The sequence below is a fragment of the Metopolophium dirhodum genome, chromosome 6 (genome assembly GCF_019925205.1).
Source record: "Metopolophium dirhodum isolate CAU chromosome 6, ASM1992520v1, whole genome shotgun sequence".
Taxonomy (NCBI): Eukaryota; Metazoa; Arthropoda; class Insecta; order Hemiptera; family Aphididae; genus Metopolophium; species Metopolophium dirhodum.
The window spans coordinates 28,835,100-28,858,731 of record NC_083565.1 but is presented as its reverse complement, the minus strand read 5'-3'; the positions used below and the strand labels follow the sequence as shown (position 1 = coordinate 28,858,731).

Genomic DNA, 23,632 nt, shown 5'->3' with positions numbered 1-23,632 from the left:
TTCAGTTGCGACAACATTCAACAAGTAAAGGTGTTTGACAACAAATATCTAAACGATCATAGATAAGCAAGTAAGATCTCAAACACTGTTCACCTACCGCGCCAGGGTAAAATACAACAATATTAGGAATGCCACATCATGCGCTGGTGTCTCAAAATTCATTTGAATCCTAGATTAATTGAAAAATTATGAAGTAGACATTCAACAAGTAGGATAAGACAAAAATAAATCGGAATATAAATATGATGATTAAATTGCGATAGATTTCCGTTCTCACCATCTCTCATAACTATAAGATTTCAAGGTTTACCATTGACGTGAATATAACTATATAGGTAGGTTAGGTACCTGCGTTCAACTTTATAATATGAAACGAATTGTGAGTTTTTGAACTAGTAAACAGTAGATTTCAACTTGTAATAAAACAACGATATATCAACGAATGGTTTTTAATAAACATTTACTGTTACTTACCTCAGCGGTGTTGATCATACGCAAATGGATAAAAAGAAAAATCCCCTGGTCAGAGATGCGACCGCAGACAGAGTGAAAACGCCGCCGATCCCTTGGCAAATGACGCCGTACAGCGAGTGGCAATGATAACAATTTGTTTGCCACTTTTTTAGGACAGTGTCCTGAATTAGTGTATTATCGTGTACGGTATTTGCTGGAAGTCTGTTGATGGTACTCAGTAACCGGTAGAGACGGTAACAGAGGCCAGGCGCAAGTTGTAAGTAACGGTCAAGTTAATGGAATATTACGAGTGACGCATGACAGACGATCGATACCGAAAAATCTGCCACCATCCGCACTGCAAACCTACAGTTATATTCTTTAATGTATGCTGCAAACCCGGTGTTTAGCACTTGTTAATTAGTAAAATCAAAGAGAAATATTATTAATGTAAAATATTAAATTTATATTTAAAAATGATATTTTTATATAGTATAATCAATAATGTGATATAGTGTGATAGTATAATAGTGATACCACAGAATAATATAATAATATTAATAAAATAATAATATAATATTATTCTGTGGTGATACCATTAACAATTGATAATAGGCGAACATTTGGTGCATATCACAGAGTTGTTGACATATTTACGTCTATCGTTGATTCGTGGCCACTTATAAAATATATATTTTCACATTCTTCAATTTAAATAATTAAAAGTTAATAGTAATCCAAACCAACAATGTGTGATGGTACGAATTTGATTCTGTGCTACAACCACGGGTGCGCTGAGCAATTCGATCAAGCCAATAATACTGAAGGTAGGTTCTACAATTGATTAATCCATTCAAACTAATTAGTTAGTACAATAGTATTCATTGGACAAATATATAAAGCAATTACTATATATTTTACCTACTTGGTTCCTTCAATACTGTTATAAATCATTTTTACTGTAAGTCTATACTTTATAGTGGCAAAGTTGCTACTTATACAATTGATAAAAAGTCGATAGCGTACATCGATAGTAGTACAGAGTACTTATGTGATTCCCCTGTTAATTCAATGTAGATATTCAACTGTTTGATAATAATTATAAAAAACTTTGGAAAGTGGGTGTCACCCTGCTGTACAGTAGGTTACAAGTAGGTTACTGTAATGGATGGTGTTAAATTTTAATTCAATAATAAAAATATCATTGTATAAGAAAAACGATTCTGAGGGATGATATACTAAATAGGTATATTTGATGATATTATTGAGAAAAAAAGTAATTTATGTATGAGCTATTTACATGGAACCTTGTTTTAAAGTTTCAATCGTTGAGCTATACAATTTGAACATTTTATACATTTTTAACTACAAAATAATTATTATTAAATTTTAAATTTGATAAATGTTGTCAAAAATCAAACTTTAAATGCTCATAAAAAAATTGTGCCTATGAATTTTTAATATTTTTCAACCACTATTGAACAAATATATTAGGAGAATCGCATTAAATTTTCACATATTTTTAACCAACAAATAAAATTTTATTGATTATTATTGAAAAAAAAAACTAAAAAAATTGAAATTTGAAAATGTCCGTAAACAGCTCAAAACAACTAAAAATATTTCGGAAATTGTATGGTGTATATAGAATGAGAATTTCAACATTCAGTCAAATTTTCAAGTATTTACAGTTATTTGTTTAAGAATTACAATGAAATAACAAAATTGCTACATGACAAATCGAGTGAATATCCAATGTGTTAAAATATGAACTTTAAACGCTCTTAAAAATTTAAATTGACTTTCTGGTAGAGATTTTTGTGTTGATAAAGGTAGAAAAAGTTATAAGAAATTTTGTATTCAATTTTTAAAACTCAGATTTAAAAAGAAAAATTTTTATTGATTTCCAACTCAAAATAATTTGCACATTTTTGTGATTTTTACATGTTTTTTCAACATTTGGACTTTAAATGTTAATAAAAAAATAGCTGTATCTATGCATTTTTAATATTTTTCAACTGCCAGGGTTAAAATATATTAAAAGCCTTGTATTAAATTTTCATGCTATTTTACCCCACAGATATAATTTTATTGACATTCATAGAAAAAAAAGATGGGCAAGTTGGTGTCGCTCTGATGTACAGAAGTTTACCAGCTGATCACTGTAATGGATGGTGTTAAATTTAAATTCAATGATATAATATGATTGTATAAGATAAATAATAATCCTTTTTTAATGAGAATCAACCAACTTTCTAGCTATCATAGTTTAGGAGAAAAGTTAAAAAATAGATATTTTGGGACTGTTCACGCCGACGTTTTTATGAATTCAAGTAGTTATACCGCTTGAGTGTGATATCAAATCCCTCTCATTAATATTTTATATTATAACTAGCTACATTACCAACCTACTTATCATTACTGAGTTACATGTTTATTATTTTCCTATTTAACACAAATTCTTGAAGTTTTCAAAATTGAGACTTTTTTCATTTCAATACCATACTTACTTGATTAAAAATCAAGAAAGTAAAAACGATTCTGAGCGAAAACGTTCAGTCAGCCTATGATATTACTAAGTATATTTTATGATATTATTGTGAATAATTTAATTAATATATTTACCTATTTATGAGGAACCTTGTTTTAAATTTTCAATCCTTTAGCTATAAAATTTGAACATTTTATAAATTTTTAACTACAAAATAATTATTAAGTTTTAAATTTGATAAATTTTGTCAAAAATTGAACTTTAAATGCTCATAAAAAAAAATTTTGCATATATATTTTTAATATTTTTCAACTTCTATTGTAAAAATATATCAGGAGCCTTGCATTACATTTGCACGCTCATTTACACAACAAATACAATTTTATTGATATTTATAGAAAAAAAACTAAAAAAAATTGATAACTGACAATTTCCATAAGCTGACCAAAAAGAATCAAAACATTTTTAATTTTTTTGGTGTATAGAAAATGAAAATATAAACATTCAGTTAAATTTTCATGTATCTACAGTTATCCGTTTTTGAATAACAATAAAATAACAAAACCGCTAAATGAAAAATTGAGTGAATATCCAATATTGTAAAAATTTTAATTTAAAACGCTCATAAATATTAAATTTTATTAGCTTGTAGAAATTTTTTTTTGATAAAGGTAGCCAACTAATGAGGGATCTTGTATTACATTTTCAAATCTTTGATTAAAACAGAATAATTGTGTTTGGATCTCATGGTTTTCTTATCATTTTAAATTCAATGCTGTTATCTATTGTTAATTTTACACTCGTGAATTCTTGGCGATCGGAAGTATCTGATATTTATTTGTTGTTTTCATTAAATTCCGTGGTTAATATGGAAAACTGTCGAATGGAAACGGACGCTCACTTGATGTCGCAAGCACAACATTATGCACAAGCTCAATATGTTACAATACAAAGAACATTAGACGGACGGTTACAGGTGAGTGATTATATTTAAATTTTTTCTTCTCTAAAAATTTGATAGTTAAAAAATTAAGTTAACTTGTATATTTATTGAAAAGTTATTTGTTATTAGCACAACCAAAGTGTACTTGGTATTTGCAGATTCTAATTCTTATTTTAGAAATTAAATATCTCAAACATAAATTAGTTACCTTAGCTATTATTAAAGTTGTAAGCAACAGGCAACCGACAGTCCGCCACCATTCGCACTGAAAACCTACAGTAATATTCTTTAATCTACGCTGCAAACCCGTTGTTTAGCAGTTTTTAATTAGTAAAATATTATTACATATAATCGATAATGTGATAGTGTGATTGTGATACAATAATGTTTGATAATAGGCGAATATCGCTCGTCATACACTGTTCGGTGCATACTGTGTAAGTATCAGAAAGTCGCTGACATCCTACGATTGTCGACTCAGACCTATAGCTTTGGGCAATATTTACTAATCAATGTTATCAATCTTCCATCTATTAAAATATACTATAATATTGATAACATATTGTAAATATTGCCCAACCTTTTGCTACAAAAACCCACACACGGTAGAATATAAATTCGGGCATCGAGTACAGCAGTATAAATCTATGTTGCCACTTGCTGTTGTTCGATTCTCGTATAAAGTATATATTTTCACATTCTTCTATTCAAACAATTAAAAGTTTATACTAATCAAACGTGACGGATCCGCAAACTGCAAACTTTTAAGTACTATTCTTTAATCTATGCTGCAAACCCGGTTTCTAGCGGTTGTTGATTAGTAAAATATTATGTTATGACTTATTGACTTATGACAAAATAATTGAATGTGAAGATATTATAATTTATTATATTTTAATATTAACTATTATTATTTAATTGGATCAATCCATTGGACTAATATATAAAGCAATTACTATGTATTTTAACTACTTACTTATTTTGTGGTTCCTTCAATACTGTTATAAATCATGTTTACTGTATGTCTATACTTTCTATTGGCAAAGTTGCTACTTTTACAAATTATAAAAAGTCTATAGCTTATATCAATAGTATGAAGTACTTAGTTGATTCCCCTGTTAATTCAATGTAGATTTTCAACCGTTTGATAAGTACCTAACCTAACAGTTTTTTTTTTTTTTTTGTTGCATGAATAGATTCTTGCGTGTATCATCCAGGTAACCTTTTTTTTCATAACGCCTACATGGGATGGTCGTGCTGTAAAAATGAATCTACCAATTTTACTGAATTTCTTAATATAAAGGTAATTCATATGTTTGACACTATTATTACTATACTTAATTACATTAATATTACAAATGTGTTTAAATGTTTATATGTTTAAGAGCTGCACAAAGGGTTGCCACAGCAGTAAAAAGCCATAAGAGCCCGAAAATCGTTACCTAGACCATCAGTTAATTTGCCATTGATAAATATTAATCCGGCCATTTCCTCTACTAACTTACAACAAAGGACGGCTACTTCTTAAAACAATTCCAATTGAAATAGTTTAACAGATATTTCAATTGGTTATATGTGTAAAAACAATGGATGCAAACAGTTCTTATCAATTTATGTTTTATTTAAAAAACATTGTCTTTATTCACAAAATCAAAATTTTATAGGCTATGAAGGTGCTGAGATTATTTCTTGTGATCATCATCCCAGTACACTTATATTCCATGAGGGTATGAAATATTGGTCCCGTTGTAAAAAAAAGATGTCAGATTTCCATGCATTTTCAGAACAAATTGGATGTTTTCAAAGAAAACATTGTTGGATTAACGGTAATTTCCTGTAATTTTTGTTTTTGTTATTCAATGATTTGCGTTTAAGAAAATTTATGGACATATGAACTGCCGTTTAGACTGGCATCAGAGTGGACCTTGGGTCGTAATATCAATCTTTGCCAAGAAATATGACCCAAACAATTCTTTTGTGAAATTGTCTCCAGTAAAACTGTCTGTGGAACTATACTCTCCGTTTGACAATTATGTGTTTTCTAAAAACATGGAACTTTATGGAGTAATTTTTTTACATGTTCAGTTAATAAATAAAATATTTAATATACGCTTATTTAATTTTTAGATTGTCGACGTGAATGCAAGTTGTGTGTCCATGTTGCCTATAAAAGTCGAAATAAAACTTAAAAAACAGAAGCAGTGTCATGGGGTGTATTGGAATATCGAAAGCGTAAACTTTAAAATGTTACAAAATAAACTTTTAATTCAGAACAAATGATAAACAAAAAATTCAAATGTCTTTGTTGAAAGTGTTGACTTTGGTGTATTTAAATATATAGTAGTTTAAGTATTGAATATTTCCCAATGTAAACCAAATCATAGATATACAACATATTCATCACTTAACTATTTAGCCAAAAACATTTAAACGAGAACAAAAATTCTAGGTACCAAATTTACCATTTCATTATAAATAATAACATAATATATAACCTATCAAAATTCATTGATTTTATATTTTCAATTTAATTTCTTTGAGATGATGAACTAATGACATTTAAAGTTATATGGATAGTAAAAATAAACTGATATCACACAAATAAACTATTTAAAAATAATTCACGATTATGTAAATTTAAAACAGGTTATATTATACTAATATAGAAATTTAAGTCCTATAAATCTTTTATATATTCTCCTTTTCGCCCTTAGAACGTATCTTATATAGATACCATTCCCATAGTCCATTGTTCATAAACAACACATATACTAAAATAGTAAATAGAATAAATAGATACGTATCATTAACCATCTCACTTTAAGCATATTATTGGTGATAATATTAACTATAAAATGTAAAAAATACTAAAAACCAATTTAACTCAAGTTAAATTGTTGTAAAAGTTAGGTAATAAGTTTTTATTTTGTTTAAATATTATTAAGACATTTATATTATATAATTTAGTTTTATTCTTTAAAAATATATATTTGACTTTGTTTATTAAGTAATTTATATTTATATAGATTATATGTGTATAATATTGTATATAAATTATGCTTATCATTTTAAAAGATATAATTAATTGAACATAAGTCATCTATGTTATAAGCGTGTAAGTTTTTTATTTTGTTTTAATTGAAAAGTAACCTATATATGTATATTATGTGTGTGTATATTTATATTATATTATATTACATATAGGTGTTGTCTATAAATTATGTTTATATTTTAGAAATATTTTTTTTGTTGGATTATTTAAATAAACAAATATAACTTTAAAAGATGATTAAAAATTATTAACACAAGTATGCCTATTTGGTGTTAATTTTTTTTAAATATGAAACATAACTTTTAAAAAAAATATGTATTATACTCAATCAGTGTTGGGTAAAATTTTAAAATTTTAAAATTCAATGAAATTATGTTACTTATTACTTCAAATATTTTTATTTAAATTACATTTGCGTTACCTAAAATGTTTTTATCACTTTACATTACTTTTTCATTAATAATGGAGTGCGTTACAAATACTTTTTTATCATTGATAACAGTTATTATTTCTTTTGAACGATATTCAATTCATAGAATTCAATTATTATATATATTTTATAATCATAGACCTAGTGATAATAAACATAGTATGTACAAATGTACAATTATCTCACCTACATGGCTATATAGTCAAAAGTCATAAATCTTAATTTATTTTAATGAAATTTTATTTTTAAACCAAACTTTTTTCTTTCTATTATTAAAGTCATAAAATGTATTGCTATTTAATTATGTTAAATAATATTGGGTGTACCGTCAATTTATCGTAAGCAATTGACCGCGCGACAATTGACCGTAAACAATTGATCGCAAGCCAATTGACCACAATTACAATTTACCGCACGACAATTGATCGCAAAAATAGCTTTAAGTTATTTCATAGTGCAAGGTGAATAGGAATTTTTCGTAATATTATTCGATCGACATAACGATCGTCGATCAAGTCTTATCTAACATTATACTCGTACAGTCGTACCTATTTTATCAGTCCACATAATACTATTATAGTTGCATAGATAACCATGAAACGCTACGACAATATATTTGTACTGACACAATCCCAATCAGTATACTAATAACTTCGTGCAGCTGAAGTATTGTTCATAGATTATGGCTTTAGAGTACGCATTAAGCGAAAAAAATAAGTATTTACTTATTTATCAATGTTTTTTACACGTAAAAGAACGAGAACATGAAAATAAAATATATTGGAAATGTTCAGAATACAAAAAAAATCACTGTAAAGGTCGCGTACACGTAGTAGACGAAAAAGTCACCAAATATATTGAACATAATAATCACGTTCCAAATGCAGCAAAAATCGAAGCAAAAAAAGTTATTTCAATTTTAAAGAAAAATGCATCACAAACAACTCTCAGCACACATTCAGTTTTAGGAAACACAGTTATGCAGGTAATTCATATTTTAGTGGCATAGAAATGGATAAAATATTAATTATTAAAATTAAACTAAATTAGGTAACAAGTGCAGTTTCCGCGGAAATGTCGAGTGTTAATACCTTGAAAAGGACAATTCAACGTATGCGCCAAAAGGAGGAAGCTGCACCGGCTAATCCAAGTAATTTCGAATTTATTATACCAGATCAATATAAGTATAACTCCAATGGCGAATTATTTTTAAAATTCGATAGTGGTCCTACTGAATCTCGTATTTTAATATTTACAACTCAACAAAATTTAGATTTTATGAGCGAATGTGATAATTGGTTTTGCGACGGAACATTTTCAGTGGCACCCCCTATTTTTTCTCAGTTATATACTATACACGGGGTGTATTATTCCAACGTTATTCCTAGTGTTTACATATTACTGCCAGATAAAAAAGAAAAAACTTACCGTCACATGTTTGAAATTTTAAAATCACTGAAACCAAATTTAAATCCAAAAAGTATTATGATAGATTATGAAAGAGCAGCTTTAAATGCTATCGAAATGGAGTTTTGTGATACAGAGATAAAAGGTTGTTTTTTTCATATGTCGCAATGCATTTGGCGTCATGTACAAGAATTGGTACCCGCATTAGCATTTATTCCAGAAGCAGATGTAATTAAATGTTATGATGCACTACTAACTACAAGTTACTACACAGATAATGAGGATCTACTGGCGCCGCTGTTGGATTATTTCGAAAAAACATGGGTAGGAAAATTAGATAGGAGAGGAAAAAGAAAACCGCCAAAATATGCAATCACATTATTGAATTGTTTTTCGAGAGTAATCCAAGATTTAGCTACAACAAATAATGCTATAGAAGGGTGGCACAATTGTTTCACATCACTTATAAATGGTAAGCATCCTTCAATTTGGCGGTTTATAGATGCATTAAAAAAAGAAGAGAGCATAAACAGATTCAAAATCAAGCAGTACGTAGGTGGCAATGAGCCTCCAAAAAAAAAATTTACCGAGATAGAGCGGCTAAAATCAAAGAAATATGTACCAATTATAGCAATATTATACAAATATTGAAGATTTTCTTCGTGGCATTGCATACAATTTTTAATTGCAAGTTTAATATTTAGTGTTTAATTCTTATATATTATACGTGACTTATATAGGTACCTACCTTAATGTATTTATTATTATTATTTTTTATATTCAATTAAATGTAGGTTCATTAAATCTTTTTATTTAAAAAAATATTATATATAATTTTTAATTGTCAGTTTTATTTGTTTCATTTTTATATACCAACATTTTTTATTAAATATCTACCTTAATGTAATATATTTATATATTCAAATTAAAAATTATTACTGATTCCGATTCCTGATTTTCCGACCAATTGTCGTGCGGTAAATTGTAATTGCGGTCAATTGGCTTGCGATCAATTGTTTGCGGTCAATTGTCGCACGATCAATTGTTTACGATCAATTGACGTGTATCCATAATATTGTTAACTATTATCGGAATCGAAAAAGTAATTTCTATGAAGTAACACATTATAACGTGTTATTTTCCACATTATTAAAATAATAGTTTTGAATGTATCACAAAAACAACCCGATAATATATCCTAGAAAAATTAAATATCAATTATATTTATTTTTGATTCCGATAATAGTTAACAATATTATTAAACATTCCAGGAATAAATGTTATCACTTTATTAGCAGAAAGAAAAGAATTCGGTTTACAAATAAAATTTGATAAAAATTAATTATGATTATTATATAGCCCGCATAAAGGTGAGATGATTGTACATTTGTACATAAACCTATAATAGATCTATTATTATCACTAGATCTATGATTGTAAAATATATACATAATAATTGAATCATATGAATTGAATATGGTTAAAAAAAAAAATGATATAAAAGTAATGTTTTTTGTAACGCAATACTTAATTAATGAAAAAGTAATGTAACGTGATAAAAATATTTTTAGTTAACGCAAATGTAATTTAAATAAAAATATTTGAAGTAACGAGTAACGTAATATCATTACTATTTAAAAGTAATTTACCCAACACTTAAACTCTTCAACATACTGATGTCAAAATGATCCTTGGGTGCATTTTAGTTATATCTCGTAATTTTCGGATAAATATACGTCTTAAATATGAGGTTTATATTTTAATAATTGTTACGTAAAAAAAATCTACGCAAATAATTCCCGTCAAAAGTCTTAAGATTCAACTAAAATCCGTCCCTACATATAATGATTTACCTATATGGAAAAATAGAGTATAATAGACTGTTAATCGATAAAAAAAAAATCTGGTAGGACAAATTCTCAAAACACTACGCACCTTACCAAAGCAAACAAATATTTGGGGAGACATTATGGAATTTATAATTTTATTTGTAATGATTATTTAGTAGGTACCTCTGAAATGTGTATGCATTTTTATGCTTGATTTAAAAAAATGTAAGTATTTTAAAGAATGATTTTGTTGAGTTCGAGTTATTTGTACAAATAAAAAAAGTGATATGCAATTTAACTAGTTTTTATCAACCGTAAGGAATATTTTCCAGACTTTATAGTCTATGATTAAGGATATTGAACGCAATTTACAATTTTTAACGTTACTTACCAACAACTAAGTACTAACCCTACATTTGATTGCATGTATTAATTTCCTTATAACACGACTGACTAGAGCTGCCTTAAGTTAGCTTGCTTAAATCGTGCATGCAAATTTGGTTGCCCAACCTCGACGCCTTTAATATTGTCGGTAGATACGCTTACTACAAGTTCAGTGTTGAGTTTATCTATTTAAATTTATCTAGATAAATATTCTTTTATCTTTTATCTTATCTAGATAAATAGAGACTATTAATTAACACAGTTATCTAAGATAAAAATCACCATTATCTAGATGAATTTATCTAGATAATTTAATTTATTAAACGGGTCTTATTTATTATGGGTAGAAAATTAAGTAATAAGTAGGTAGTATTTACTAATAACTAATAACTACCTAATAACCATTGACATTTTCGATACCATACTATTAAGTTATTCTAGGTATATTGCTACGACTGCTACGAGTTTTTGTTTGTATGGTTTCGTAGTATTTAATAATTAATATTATGTTATAACATAAATCATAATGCTGGTACCTATATTATGTAAACATATTGCAATAAAATATTTATAATTAAAATCTATACATCCATGATACCCAGAAATAAAATACACCAGTGGGCACTACGTCAGTCCAGAATAACATATTATAAAAATAACTCAAAATAACTTGATTGTACAAAAATTACGTATTAGTATTATTATCATTGGTTATAAAATGTACAATAATAGACATAGTATTTATTAATTATTATCAACGATGTTATAAACATAAATGGTAGGAGTATCTAGTATCTAGTAGACCTATTGGATCACGCCCCAACAAAATCAACAAACAGCAAGTAGCTGAAATATTATTATAGTCGTACAACTACCTCGTGAATCGTGGGACATATTCTAATATTTATTATGTTATATATTGGAAGTCGACTCACCGTAGTACCGTACGCGTGTTCTTATTAAAGTTTAATAATTAAATTTAGCGAATCTGTGATCAAGTATTTTTTACTATGCGGAGATTTTTAGTATTGACTGCTGATAAAAATGACGCAAGTCAGTTGAAAAAACAACGTCTTCGAGAGGAAGAAGAAGACGATCCTAGTAAAAATAAAAATATTCAAGAACAAGATCTACCGAAGTTATCTGAAGAACCTTTGATTAAATCATACTTATTAGATGGTCAATTTTTTACTGTTATTAAAGAAGATGGATTAAAATTGACTGCACAATGTAAAAATTGTCCCAAAATCATTCAAGGACAAAAATTGTCCACAGGAAACTTCTTAAGTCACTTAAAAGTAACTATATACCTAATAATTAAGTATAGTAATATACAGTGTACTATTATACTCGTATAGTTTTAATTTTGAATGCAATAACTGCAATAATTATTAGTATACCAAACAGAAATAAATATTTGTGATTTTAAATTTTTAGTATAAACATAAAACATTGATTCCGAAAGTTGAAGAGGCTCAAAAACGTGCAAAGAAATCAATGGTAACAACTATAACGCATGCAGAATTACAGGGCAAACGATATACTAAACTATCAAAACAACAGGTAAATTGTATAATTAATCTAGTTATTACTTATTATAAACTAAAATAATTGCCAAATTTTTATACATAATACAAGTATTTTTGCTTTTAATTATTAATTTTGGGAACATATTCAGAGAGTTGTTTTTTTATAGTACCTAGTACCTATACATGGTAAATAACTAATTTGTTTAGTAAAAACTTTACTGGACAGATAAACTATGTTAAAATAGTTGTGAAAGTTTATTTTCTTAATATGCAACTGTTCACTTGCTGAACATTTAATAAAGGTGTTAACAACAATGGTCGTAATGGATATCCTGAATCTCCTATATACAAACGTAAAATACTATTCCTATAGCAAAATTATATACCTAATTTTTTTAATATAATGTTAGGTTTTAACCTATTAGAAAATATGAATTGAATCTTCGACCATGCAAATCTGTCATGAATTGTTGTACAACACTATCATTCCAAATGTGCGTGTCATGTGTATTGTAACATTATAGTAAGAGCCTTTTTGTATAGATATGTGATGCAATATGCAAATTTACATAATATATTAAATGTGACAGCTAGGTGGCCAGGGTCTACATATTATGACACGTTTGTATATAGGAGATTCAGGATATCCACAACGACCGTGGTTGTTAACACCTTTTTTTATTGTTCAGCCTAATACTCCCGAGTACAGGTTTAATCGAAGGTTTTTTTTAATTGTCAATAAAATATTATTCGTCGCATCAAAAAGCTTGACAATATAATAGAAGGATGCTCAAAAATAGTTACAAATCCATTTAAAAATATTAAAAATATAAAGGCAAGATTTTTTTTTAAATTTCTAATTTTGACAAAATTTATCAAATTGAAAATTTACAAATTATTTTATGGGTAGTTCACATTTATAAAATGTTCAATAGTCCAGTCAAATTAGGAAACAGATTAGAACTAATTTCTCGAAAGCTGAATTATGGTACACAATCAGTCCATACTGATGGACATACTAAAAGTCCCCTGATATACCCCTGGAGCATAGACCATCCCTCAAAAAGGGAGTGCGTACCCTCTTTTCAATTTTACACTATAACTTGTTTAATTTTGAACTTACAGCTAAAAAGTGTAAAACAAAAATCAAATGCCGTAAAATATTCCATAAAATTATATTGTTTACTATACTTAAATAATCACGGAATAGAGGTAAGTACAATTTTTTTTTTGTTCTTTTAGTTTTTAGCCAAAACTACTATCACAGTTTCTATAAAAAAGATATATCGTTGTATTTGCCCGTTGTTGTTGGTAACTATAACAAAACAAATATATACACATTAAAATAAAATAATGTGTAATTTTACATTTGAAATATCATACCTAATCATTCAATGGTGTTAATTTCTGTTTTTTCGTGGATGTAAAATGACTATCTTAATCATCTTAAAGTGTCCCTTCGAATATTACTTCATCTTCATCAATGATCAACGAAGAGTTTAAACATGTTGAACCTTGACAGTGTTTGCCAATTACTAAACACTTCATACCCTTCTTTCTACAGCCACAGTTCTGTTCGCACATTTTCGTACAGGCACAACTGATAACTGTCAGCAAAGATTCTGGTGCTGGAGGTTTTTTGGTGAAAATCGGACTTATTGTATTTCCATATTTTTCCCACCCCCGATCCTTTGGATTTAATACATTGCCACGCCAAAGTTGCACTTGTAAGTAAGCTCGAAAAATATGTTGTTTTGCAGAATCAATTGTTGGCAGAAGTCGTCATAATTGCTGAGACTACGGTAATGTATATAAAAAAAAAAGTAAATCGGAATCTTATGTAAAATTATCGGGTTTTCAAATTTTTGATTAGGTCATTTTGACGTAGAAATTTAGGCTAAAAACTAAAAAAACAAAAAAAAATTTTACTTATCGCTATTTTGTGATAATTTAAGTGTACAACATGCCATATTTCTATGGACAATTTTACGACCTTTAATTTTTGTTCTATACTTTTCAGCCATAAGTCTAAAATTAAACAATTTATAGTGTAAAATTAAAAAGAGGGTACACACACACTTTTTAAGGGATGTAGAGTTATGCACAAGCAGAATGTCTGGGGACTTTTAGTATGTCAATCAGTATGCTATGGACTGATTGTGTACCAAAATTCAGCTTTCGAGGAATTAGTTCCAATCTTTGTAGGTTTTTTGTATAATTTGACTGGATTACAAGTAAGGGTTGAAAATTTAAGAAAACGTTCCACGTAAGTAGTTATTTATGTAAAGAAAAAATCAAAAATATATAAACACAGATTTTTAGGATATTTTATATTATATTTATATTGTTTTATTAATACGGTACCTGTAAGTTGAATTAATATTATACAATTATAACAAAATAACTAAAATCGCATATTATATTGTCTTTCTTAAAGAATATTGAAACATCGAAACAAATGATAGGTAATATTCCAACACCAATGTCGGTGAATGAATTGGAAAACGATTTAGAAAACGCTAGGGAAATTAATTCACCAGAAAGCGATTGTATTGACGTCGTAAACGAAGACTGAAATACATCAGAAAAACTACATGAAACAACAATGGGTATGAATTATTCATATGAACAATTACCAGCGTAAAAATAAAAAACTAATACACAAACATGATGTAATTAGTGATTTGCCAAATATCGAAAGACAAAAACTACATAATTTTAGTAAAATAAATGAAAATTCACAAAAAAAAATTGTGGACAAGCGGGTGTCTCTCTGCTGTACAGTAGGTTACAAGTGGGCCACTGTTCTGCCGTCCTAAGAAAAAACACCTAAATCGAAAAAAAAATGAGATAATACTGTAATACGTTTAATATTATAGTTTTACATGTTTTTCCTAAACAAAAATGCCGTAACTATGATTATTTATCCAGAATTTTGTGTTCATAACAAAACAATATTGCCGCAATAGTAACAAAATATAATAGCTGCTTAGCAAATACGCCGTAACCACAGTTTGTTTAGAAAGATTGCCGTAAGTTATGTTTAAAATACGGCGTTTTTACTTAGCACTTCCGCATAATCTATATTTGCGGCGTTGTTGGTTAGGAAACCGGTTTCCATTAGGTCGTATCGCCCGTACCTTAAATATTATATAAATATATAATTTTAAATTACTGATAGTGTTTGGTAATTTTGATGTCATTATACATCAGACACATAAATAAATATTGATCCAATATAATATTTTTGAAATTAGTATGTACAACAGAAATTAATACGTTTTCTCCAGTATAGTAATGACTCATAGTTCAAAGTCTAATGAAAAATGTGATTATCGTTTTCGACAACGAGAACATGTATTAGTCATATATAATTCTGCTTGTAATCAACGTGTAAATGTGTAATTTACCACGATAAAATGAAGTATATTATTTATATGTAATATAATTTGTATTATATTCCTACCTAAGTAACATTAATATTGTATATAATATAAACTGTACGCGCCTAGTTATAATTATCTTATCGCGGGACGCCACTCATTCTTTTAATTGTTTAAATATTATAATACTAAGTGCCAGTTGTACTGTCTACGGTTAAATTCGATTACTCTTAATCAGCTGATAACAGATTTTATAACTGGCTATTAAACTTTGGTTAACTTGGGCGATTGTAAACTAAGTCCGAGGAAAAAAAATGTTCAAAGGGTTTATTGTAAACTCGGCTTGTGTTTTTTCAGTTAAAAATTATTTATGTGTAAACTCGGCCAGGGTTTTTTTAGGTAAAAATGATTGTGATTATTAAACATAATATATTTCAGTATTACAAAATATAAGTAAAATATATTTGCAGATTAAATTATGTCGTGCTTATTATATTTTATTTGTCAACATTTTCGGGCCCAGTTTACATTTGCCCATTAACTTTAATCGTAGACGGTTTAACTGGTCCTCCCTGATCCCGATCATTTCGTTGCCCGTAAAAAAAATTGTGATTGTTCAACTCCATTTGGGTGCAACTCAGCCTCCCCGGTAGGAAATCCCACTTTGTCTAATCGCAGACATTGTGCGTGACAGCATATCAAGTAGGCAACCTAACCTAACCGAAAATTTGATTTGATGCATTATTCATTATTGAAACTAATTAGTAATATCTGCCGATCTATTATATTCATTGTATCTACAATGATTGTATTTTTGTCCACAATGTTTATAATTATGGTATAATATGACTCATGTCGTATATTGAATAAACAAATATATACATTTATATAAAAGTACCTAACCTAAAGTATGTTTCGCGAGTTTCTATAAATCATGTTTATGGTCCTTTTAGTTCGAGATAGTCACATAGTCCCACCTCAACGTACCCATTATTTCCAGTTCTCCAATTCACCGTCGGTCTCCAATTCATACGCGAGGTAGAATTTCTACAAAAATATTTCAATAACACAGTATTTGAAATAGGTACCATATTATATGAAAACATATGCTATGACGAAAGTTACAACCCGCCAAGGAGATACCTGAGTTCTATAGAAATCGTAGAAGTCAATAATTTTACTTATCGCATCAGAGTAAGAATAATAAAGCAACAAAACCGAAAGGAATGTCTTGTGGTGTAAGTGCGTCTACTAAAAACAATTTGTGCAGCTCTTCGCCAGTCTGACCCCGGTTATGTTATACGTCATGCTGCGTATAATAATCGATTTTGGTTTGATGTCGTACAAATATACTGTCTGCTGGAATAAAAGGTTTAGGTATATACTAAGAAGTTTCTGTAGAAAACTCACGTCTTGTTCGATGTCAACTGTAGATAATATTATCAATGTCATCGTCGTTGTCGTCATAATTTATCAATCGTTATATTAGTACAAATTTTAAGTAAAAAATTAAATTATAGTCACTTCATAACTTTTTTTAAAGAATACATACCTAAACCGACATAATATCAAAAAAGAGCTGTCATTTGGATCATTTACAAATTACAGCCATAAGTTTAATTTAAAACAGAAACCTATGACCAATATTTAAAAATGTATTATATTCCCGGGAATTTCCCATTAGAAACTATATTCCCTTGGATACCCTTGGAAACCCTTGGAATTTAATATATTTTAGATTCTGAGCGGAACGAAAGAATGTATTGATTTTACAATGATGTGTGCTTTTTTTCTGTCCTCCAACAACATTTAGGATAGTAAAAATGCTCCTATTCTCGAGATCACCATAATTTAGCTTGAAAATGCAATGCTATGCTTCTTATAAATTTCATTAACGGGAGTTATAAAATGTAAAGATACATAGGCTCAATTATTTTGTATATGCATTTAAACTTTCCCTAGTATCTGCAGTTATGGATTGTGAACTCATTGTAAAAGATTCCGGACGTAAACTAGTCTCCCGTTCGGATGTCCGGGTGGAGACTACCTTGAGTTAAACAAAACAAAACTATAAAAGAGTAGGCACATGGAATGTAAGAACCTTGAGAAGAAGCGGAAAGTTTGAAAATTTAAAACTAGAAATGAGAAGACTAAATATTGACATTATAGGGATAAGTGAAGTAAGATGGCCAGATCCCGGTGACTTTTGGAGTGATGAGTACAGATTCATTCATACAGGCTCGGAAAATGGACATACTGGGGTAGGCATCATCATGAATAAAAAGTGTGGAGAAAGTGTGATTAGCTACTATCAATGTACAGATAGGATCATCATGGTTAAAATTAACACTAAACCTGCTATTACAACGATTATCCAAGTATACATGCCAACATCATCACATAATGACGAAGAAGTTGAAGAAACTTATGATAAAATAGATGAAATAATGGCGATGACTAAAGCAGGGGAGAATGTTATAATCCTGGGTGACTGGAATGCAGCAGTAGGCGAAGGGAAAGAAAGTAACATAACGGGTAGTTATGGCTTGGGAACCAGAAATGAGAGAGAGGAACGACTAATACAGTTCTGTACACAACACAAATTGACAATTGCAAACACTTTTTTCCAACACCATAAAAGAAGATTATATACCTGGAAGAGGCCGGGAGATACAGCGATATATCAAATCGATTACATTATTACTAAACAACGCTTTAAAAATCAAATTAAACAATGCAAAACTTATCCTGGTGCTGATATTGACAGCGATCACAATCTAATTATTATGGAAACAAATCTAAAGTACAAAAAAATTAAGAAAGGTGTTTTCACAAATAAATGGAATTTAGAAGTGTTTAAGAAAGATGAGAAGAGAATAGAATTTAAAGAGAAATGTAAGAAAGCATTAAACAACATATAAATTGAGAACAACTGTCAGTCGGAGGAAAATAAATGGGAAAATATTAAGGAAATTCTAAAGACCCAGGCAGAGGAAGAATTAGGAACCCAAAAGAAACAGCCGAGGAAGCCTTGGATGACAGACGAAATAATTAAGCTTATAAATGAAAGAAGAAGGTATAAAAATCAAACTAACACTCAAGAACAACAACAATACAAAAGAATACGAAATGAAGTGCAAAGGAAGATAAAAAAAGCGAAAGAAAAATGGCTAGATGAGCAATGTAAGGGAATAGAAAATTTTTTAAAAAAAGGAAGAAGTGACCTGGCGTTTTCAGAAACCAAAAAGCTTTTTCGTGAAAGGAAACAAAACGCAGGAACCCTAGAATTATTACTAGAAGCTGATCAAAGGGCTAAAAGATGGAAAGAATATCTGGAAGAATTATATGAAGATAATTCAACTATGATATTTGAGGAAGAGGATAATATAGATGAGGATGATAAAGGTGATTATATCTTGCAGACAGAATTTGATCATGCGATGGACTCCCTTAAAAACAATAAAGCGTATGGTGTAGATGAAATCCCAGCAGAGTTACTTAAATACACAGACGTAGTTGTTAAAAAAGAACTGTACAAAATATGCAATGAAATATATTTAAAGGGAAGAACCATTAGTGATTTCGAGAAGGGTATTGTGGTACTGATTCCAAAAAAGAAAGGAACACAAAAATGTGAAGAGTACAGAACATTAAACCTCATCACACATGCCGCCAAAATTATCACCAGAATAATCAAAAACAGGATAGATAAAAAGATGGAAGAAAATCTGAGTAAAGATCAATTTGGATTCAGAAAAAACATAGGAACAAGGGAGGCAATTTTAACACTGAGAGTACTAATTGAAAAACAAATTAGAAGAAACAAAGATACATTTATAACCTTTGTCGATTTAGAGAAGGCGTTTGATAATGTAAAGTGGAGTATATTATTCGATATTCTGAAATCAATTGGAATTAAGTATTACGACAGAAGATGCATTTATAATTTATACAAAAACCAAACTTTATTAATTCGTATTGATGGAAAAGAAGAAATAGCAAAAATTAAAAAAGGGGTACGACAGGGCTGTAACCTATCACCCATGCTGTTTAATCTATATATTGAAGAAGTAATGAAAAAACTAAGAATAGAAGTAAAGCAAGGAGTTAGAATAGGTGGAGAAACAATTAACGCTCTGAGATTTGCTGATGACATCGCTTTCTGCGCAGAAACAGAAAATGACCTGCAAAATATTTTAACTAAGGTCAATAAAATATTAAGGGACAAATATGGAATGCGATTAAATAAAAAAAAGACAAAGGTTATGGCGTCTAGCAAGACAAACCCTGCTCAACTTAATATATACATAGATAACGCACGCATAGAACAAGTACAACACTTTAATTATTTAGGAAGTAAAATAACAGAAGATGGCCGTAGTAAAGATGAAATTCTAAGTAGAATAGCGCAAGCGAAGAGGGCTTTCCAGAATAAAAAACATCTACTAACCACCAATAGTATGGACTTAGAGGTAAGGAAAAGGTTCTTAAAAATATATATATGGAGTATTGCCTTATATGGCTGTGAAACCTGGACAATCAGTGCAACAGAGAAAAGAAAACTAGAGGCCTTTGAAATGTGGTGTTATCGTAAAATGTTAAGAATTAAATGGATTGATAGAATAACGAATGAAGCAGTACTAATTAGAATAAAAGAAAAGGAAATACTATGGCATACCGTAAAAGTTAGAAGAGCTAAAATGATAGGACATCTACTACGCCATGAGAGTCTAACAAAAACCGTTGAAGGCCATATAGGAAGAGGAAGACCAAGAATGGAGGATATGAAGCAATTAATGAGTGACATGGGGAAGAATAGTTATAAAAAACTAAAGGAATTGAGTAATGATAGGGAAGCATGGAGAACTGCAGCAAACCAATCTAAGGATTGAAGACTAAAAAAAAAAAAAAAATGCATTTAAAGTTAAAATTTTGAAAAATTCATCAAATTTTCGAAAATGTACAAGCTATTTTTCAGTTAGGAAATCATAAAAGTTTTTCTTTTCATAGCTAACATTAGAAATGTTGATAGAAGATTTCCCACAAATTTTCCTACTTTAAACATAAAACAAAAGTTTACCGAAAACTAATAATTATTTTTTATGAGCGTTTGAAATTAAAACTTTTACGATATCTGTCTTCCATCGGTATAAATTAACGAATTTTCATCTATCAAATTTCGATATTCTGTTGTAATTCATAAACGAATAATCCTAGATAATACAAATGTTCACCAAATATTAAAATTACGATTTTCCTTACATGGTGAAATTTTCAAACAATTTTGAATCTTTTTTATCTATTAATAGCCATGAAACATTTTTAAAATGTTGTTAATAATTAAAATTATACTTAAACGGAACATTGATTTCTTATGAGCGATTGGAGTTATAATTTTTACGATATTTGATATTCAGCGAAATATGATATAATTCCCATTACTTAATTAATTGTTAAGATTTTGTTGTTTTTCCAAATCAAATAACAGTAGACCATTGAAATGTTCATCAAATATTTATGTTAGCATTTTCCATTCATGGTAACATATGACTTTTAATATAATATCGGTAGTCATAGGTATAACAAATTGTAGAATTACTTACAAGACGTAATAGTGTATGACGAAAATATTATACATCCTACTACTTACTAGTCGCAAGTCGCAGTAGAAAATGGAAATTAAAATAATAATAATGGTGATTAGCAACCGACTATCCTGCTAGTTTTAAAAATTAATCACCCAATATGGTAATATATTAATATTTTACTGTATGGACGACGCTACCGGTCGTCCAAACACTGCTCGTGTGTACATACGCCCCTGGTATCTGAGAGAAACAAATTTAATGTTCGCACACGACTAATGTATTAGACAAATGCATTATAATTTATAAATATTTAAATTTTTTACTATTTAAAAATTTGCATTTTTAATAAAAAATATTTTTTAAAAATGTTGAGTTAAGAATAATATACAATTAATTTTCTTAATTTTAATGGATGCGATCGTCCCGTCATCCAAACCACGAGCTGTCACTGATATATATATATACTAGCTGTCACCTTCGTGCTCCGCCCTGCTAGTTTACCTGCGATAGATCGCGGACCCCGTGCTGTTTGTACTGGTGGAACACATAAGCCCCAAAATGAGATAAGGAAAAAAAAGTTATATAGTACGAAAGCGCAAAAATCCTAGGTACCTGTGTGCCACACTTAATAGATAGTAGGTACATTTATACATATATATTATATTTTAACAATTTATTATAAGATCGAAAATATCAACCAATTTATTCAAATTATATTTATTTGTATGTATACTATGGAGCGGCCTAAGTTTTATTTCCTCTTTTTATTTTAATAAAATTCTTCAAAACCAACAACTAAAACTATAACAATCATAACCAATAGCAACCTTACAATAAACAAAAATATATTATGAACATGTTTATTTTTATCCTGGACAGATGGTGCCACTTTTGTATTTATGACTTTCAGATTTCCTACTTTTCCAGCGGATTTTCCTAAAATTTTCTTTCATAAAAATCTTGTCCTTACAATTACGAACATAACAAAAAAAGAATCAGCCAAATCGGTCAAGTCGTTTCGGAGCCAAACCGTGACACAAAATCTGGACTTGTTTTTATAGTATAGATTATATTTCTGTAGCTTGGTACAAAAATGACCAATGTCACATTTTGACAAAATTGAGATTATTTTACCAATGTCATTAAAATTTGCTTATGTTACTTGTATTAAAAGAGCCAATGCCTCTTATGCTGTATGATCAAATTAGATTTGACATTGGCCTTTTCGAAAATAATCGATGAATTAATATACCTTTTTTTTCCGGGATCTAATTTACCGAGATAAGTTTCTGATGATGATAAAATACTCTATAAAAATGTACCTAGCTATGTTATTGACTATCAATTTTCTGTTTACCGACTGTATAATATAATCTTTATATTATTTTATTGTTTCTAATTTAATTCAACACAATTCACCTTAAGATCTCATAACTAGATTTGGTTATAGACATTTTATAAACAGATTATAAACAAAAAATAATTATACATTAACTATATATTTGAACTTGAATTTTCTCGTAAAGTACATTTTGTGAAATCAATCGAAATTTCAAAATTTCCCATCACTCCACGTACGCCGGGCTTCGTAAAACGCAATCACGTTCTGTGGACATTGAATATTCAAAATCTCAGCTAATATTAGCTGAGGTTCTTCAATATTCTTCCACTTCACCAGAAATGTTAGATTACCATCGATATTCGTCGCCCCAATGATGGTTTCTACTTGGTTACTAGCTGTAGTTTCCGAAACTGGTGAAGTTTTGTTATTCATATTGTCTTGTCTGTAATAAAAATACATCAATATGTTAATAACAATATATCAAAATATCTGTATAATTTATTTTAAATATGTTTGCAGCATTTGACATAAAAAAAGATCAAGCAAATTATTACCCATTGGCCATTACGTTATAACTTCGTCAACATAATAACTAAATTATTTGTTTTTTATACGCATCACCAATAGAAAAAATAAGAATTATTTCAGATAAATGTTGAGACCACAGTTAGTAAATCAATATTTTTATTTTTAATTAAAGTACATTTTGTTTAATTTTTTAAAAATAAACAATTTAAGTATATTCCCCGAGCAGTGTTTGATACAGTAAACCATTAATTTCCATTAGAGCCTAGATAGATT

At 28.8% G+C, this 23,632-nt stretch overlaps 3 protein-coding genes across 5 annotated transcripts; all 3 read left to right on the top strand.

The window, feature by feature from the left end:
* The first annotated feature begins 1,144 nt into the window (after positions 1-1,144).
* Positions 1,145-6,822, top strand: LOC132946708 (cysteine and histidine-rich domain-containing protein morgana-like). Of its 3 annotated transcripts, none has more exons than XM_061016765.1 (6): positions 1,191-1,280; positions 3,859-3,920; positions 5,084-5,190; positions 5,273-5,713; positions 5,794-5,951; positions 6,015-6,822. In XM_061016765.1, the coding sequence occupies exons 4-6, from the start codon at positions 5,461-5,463 to the stop codon at positions 6,165-6,167; spliced, it is 564 nt and encodes a 187-aa protein (XP_060872748.1). In that variant the 5' UTR covers positions 1,191-1,280; positions 3,859-3,920; positions 5,084-5,190; positions 5,273-5,460; the 3' UTR covers positions 6,168-6,822. The 3 variants fall into 3 exon arrangements, with proteins under 3 accessions (XP_060872749.1, XP_060872748.1, XP_060872750.1); XM_061016767.1 differs by lacking the exon at positions 1,191-1,280 and having other exon boundaries at positions 1,294-3,920; positions 5,273-5,486; positions 5,552-5,713; XM_061016766.1 differs by lacking the exons at positions 3,859-3,920; positions 5,084-5,190 and having other exon boundaries at positions 1,145-1,280; positions 5,552-5,713.
* Positions 6,823-8,047: 1,225 nt separating this feature from the next.
* On the top strand, positions 8,048-9,497 carry LOC132947494 (uncharacterized). The gene is made up of 2 exons (XM_061017801.1): positions 8,048-8,354; positions 8,420-9,497. The coding sequence occupies exons 1-2, from the start codon at positions 8,052-8,054 to the stop codon at positions 9,425-9,427; spliced, it is 1,311 nt and encodes a 436-aa protein (XP_060873784.1). The 5' UTR covers positions 8,048-8,051; the 3' UTR covers positions 9,428-9,497.
* An 8,545-nt stretch (positions 9,498-18,042) lies between these two features.
* Positions 18,043-18,822, top strand: LOC132947640 (craniofacial development protein 2-like). The gene has a single exon (XM_061017917.1). The coding sequence runs from the start codon at positions 18,043-18,045 to the stop codon at positions 18,820-18,822; it is 780 nt and encodes a 259-aa protein (XP_060873900.1).
* Positions 18,823-23,632: the final 4,810 nt, after the last annotated feature.

Coding starts and splice junctions, on each gene's coding strand:
- LOC132946708 (XM_061016765.1), top strand. CDS start 5,461: ATGTGTAAAAACAATGGATGCAAACAGTTCTTATCAATTTATGTTTTA. Junction 5,714..5,793: donor AAAACATTGTTGGATTAACG/GTAATTTCCTGT, acceptor ACTGCCGTTTAG/ACTGGCATCAGAGTGGACCT. Junction 5,952..6,014: donor AAAACATGGAACTTTATGGA/GTAATTTTTTTA, acceptor TTTAATTTTTAG/ATTGTCGACGTGAATGCAAG.
- LOC132947494 (XM_061017801.1), top strand. CDS start 8,052: ATGGCTTTAGAGTACGCATTAAGCGAAAAAAATAAGTATTTACTTATT. Junction 8,355..8,419: donor TAGGAAACACAGTTATGCAG/GTAATTCATATT, acceptor AAACTAAATTAG/GTAACAAGTGCAGTTTCCGC.
- LOC132947640 (XM_061017917.1), top strand. CDS start 18,043: ATGAGAAGACTAAATATTGACATTATAGGGATAAGTGAAGTAAGATGG.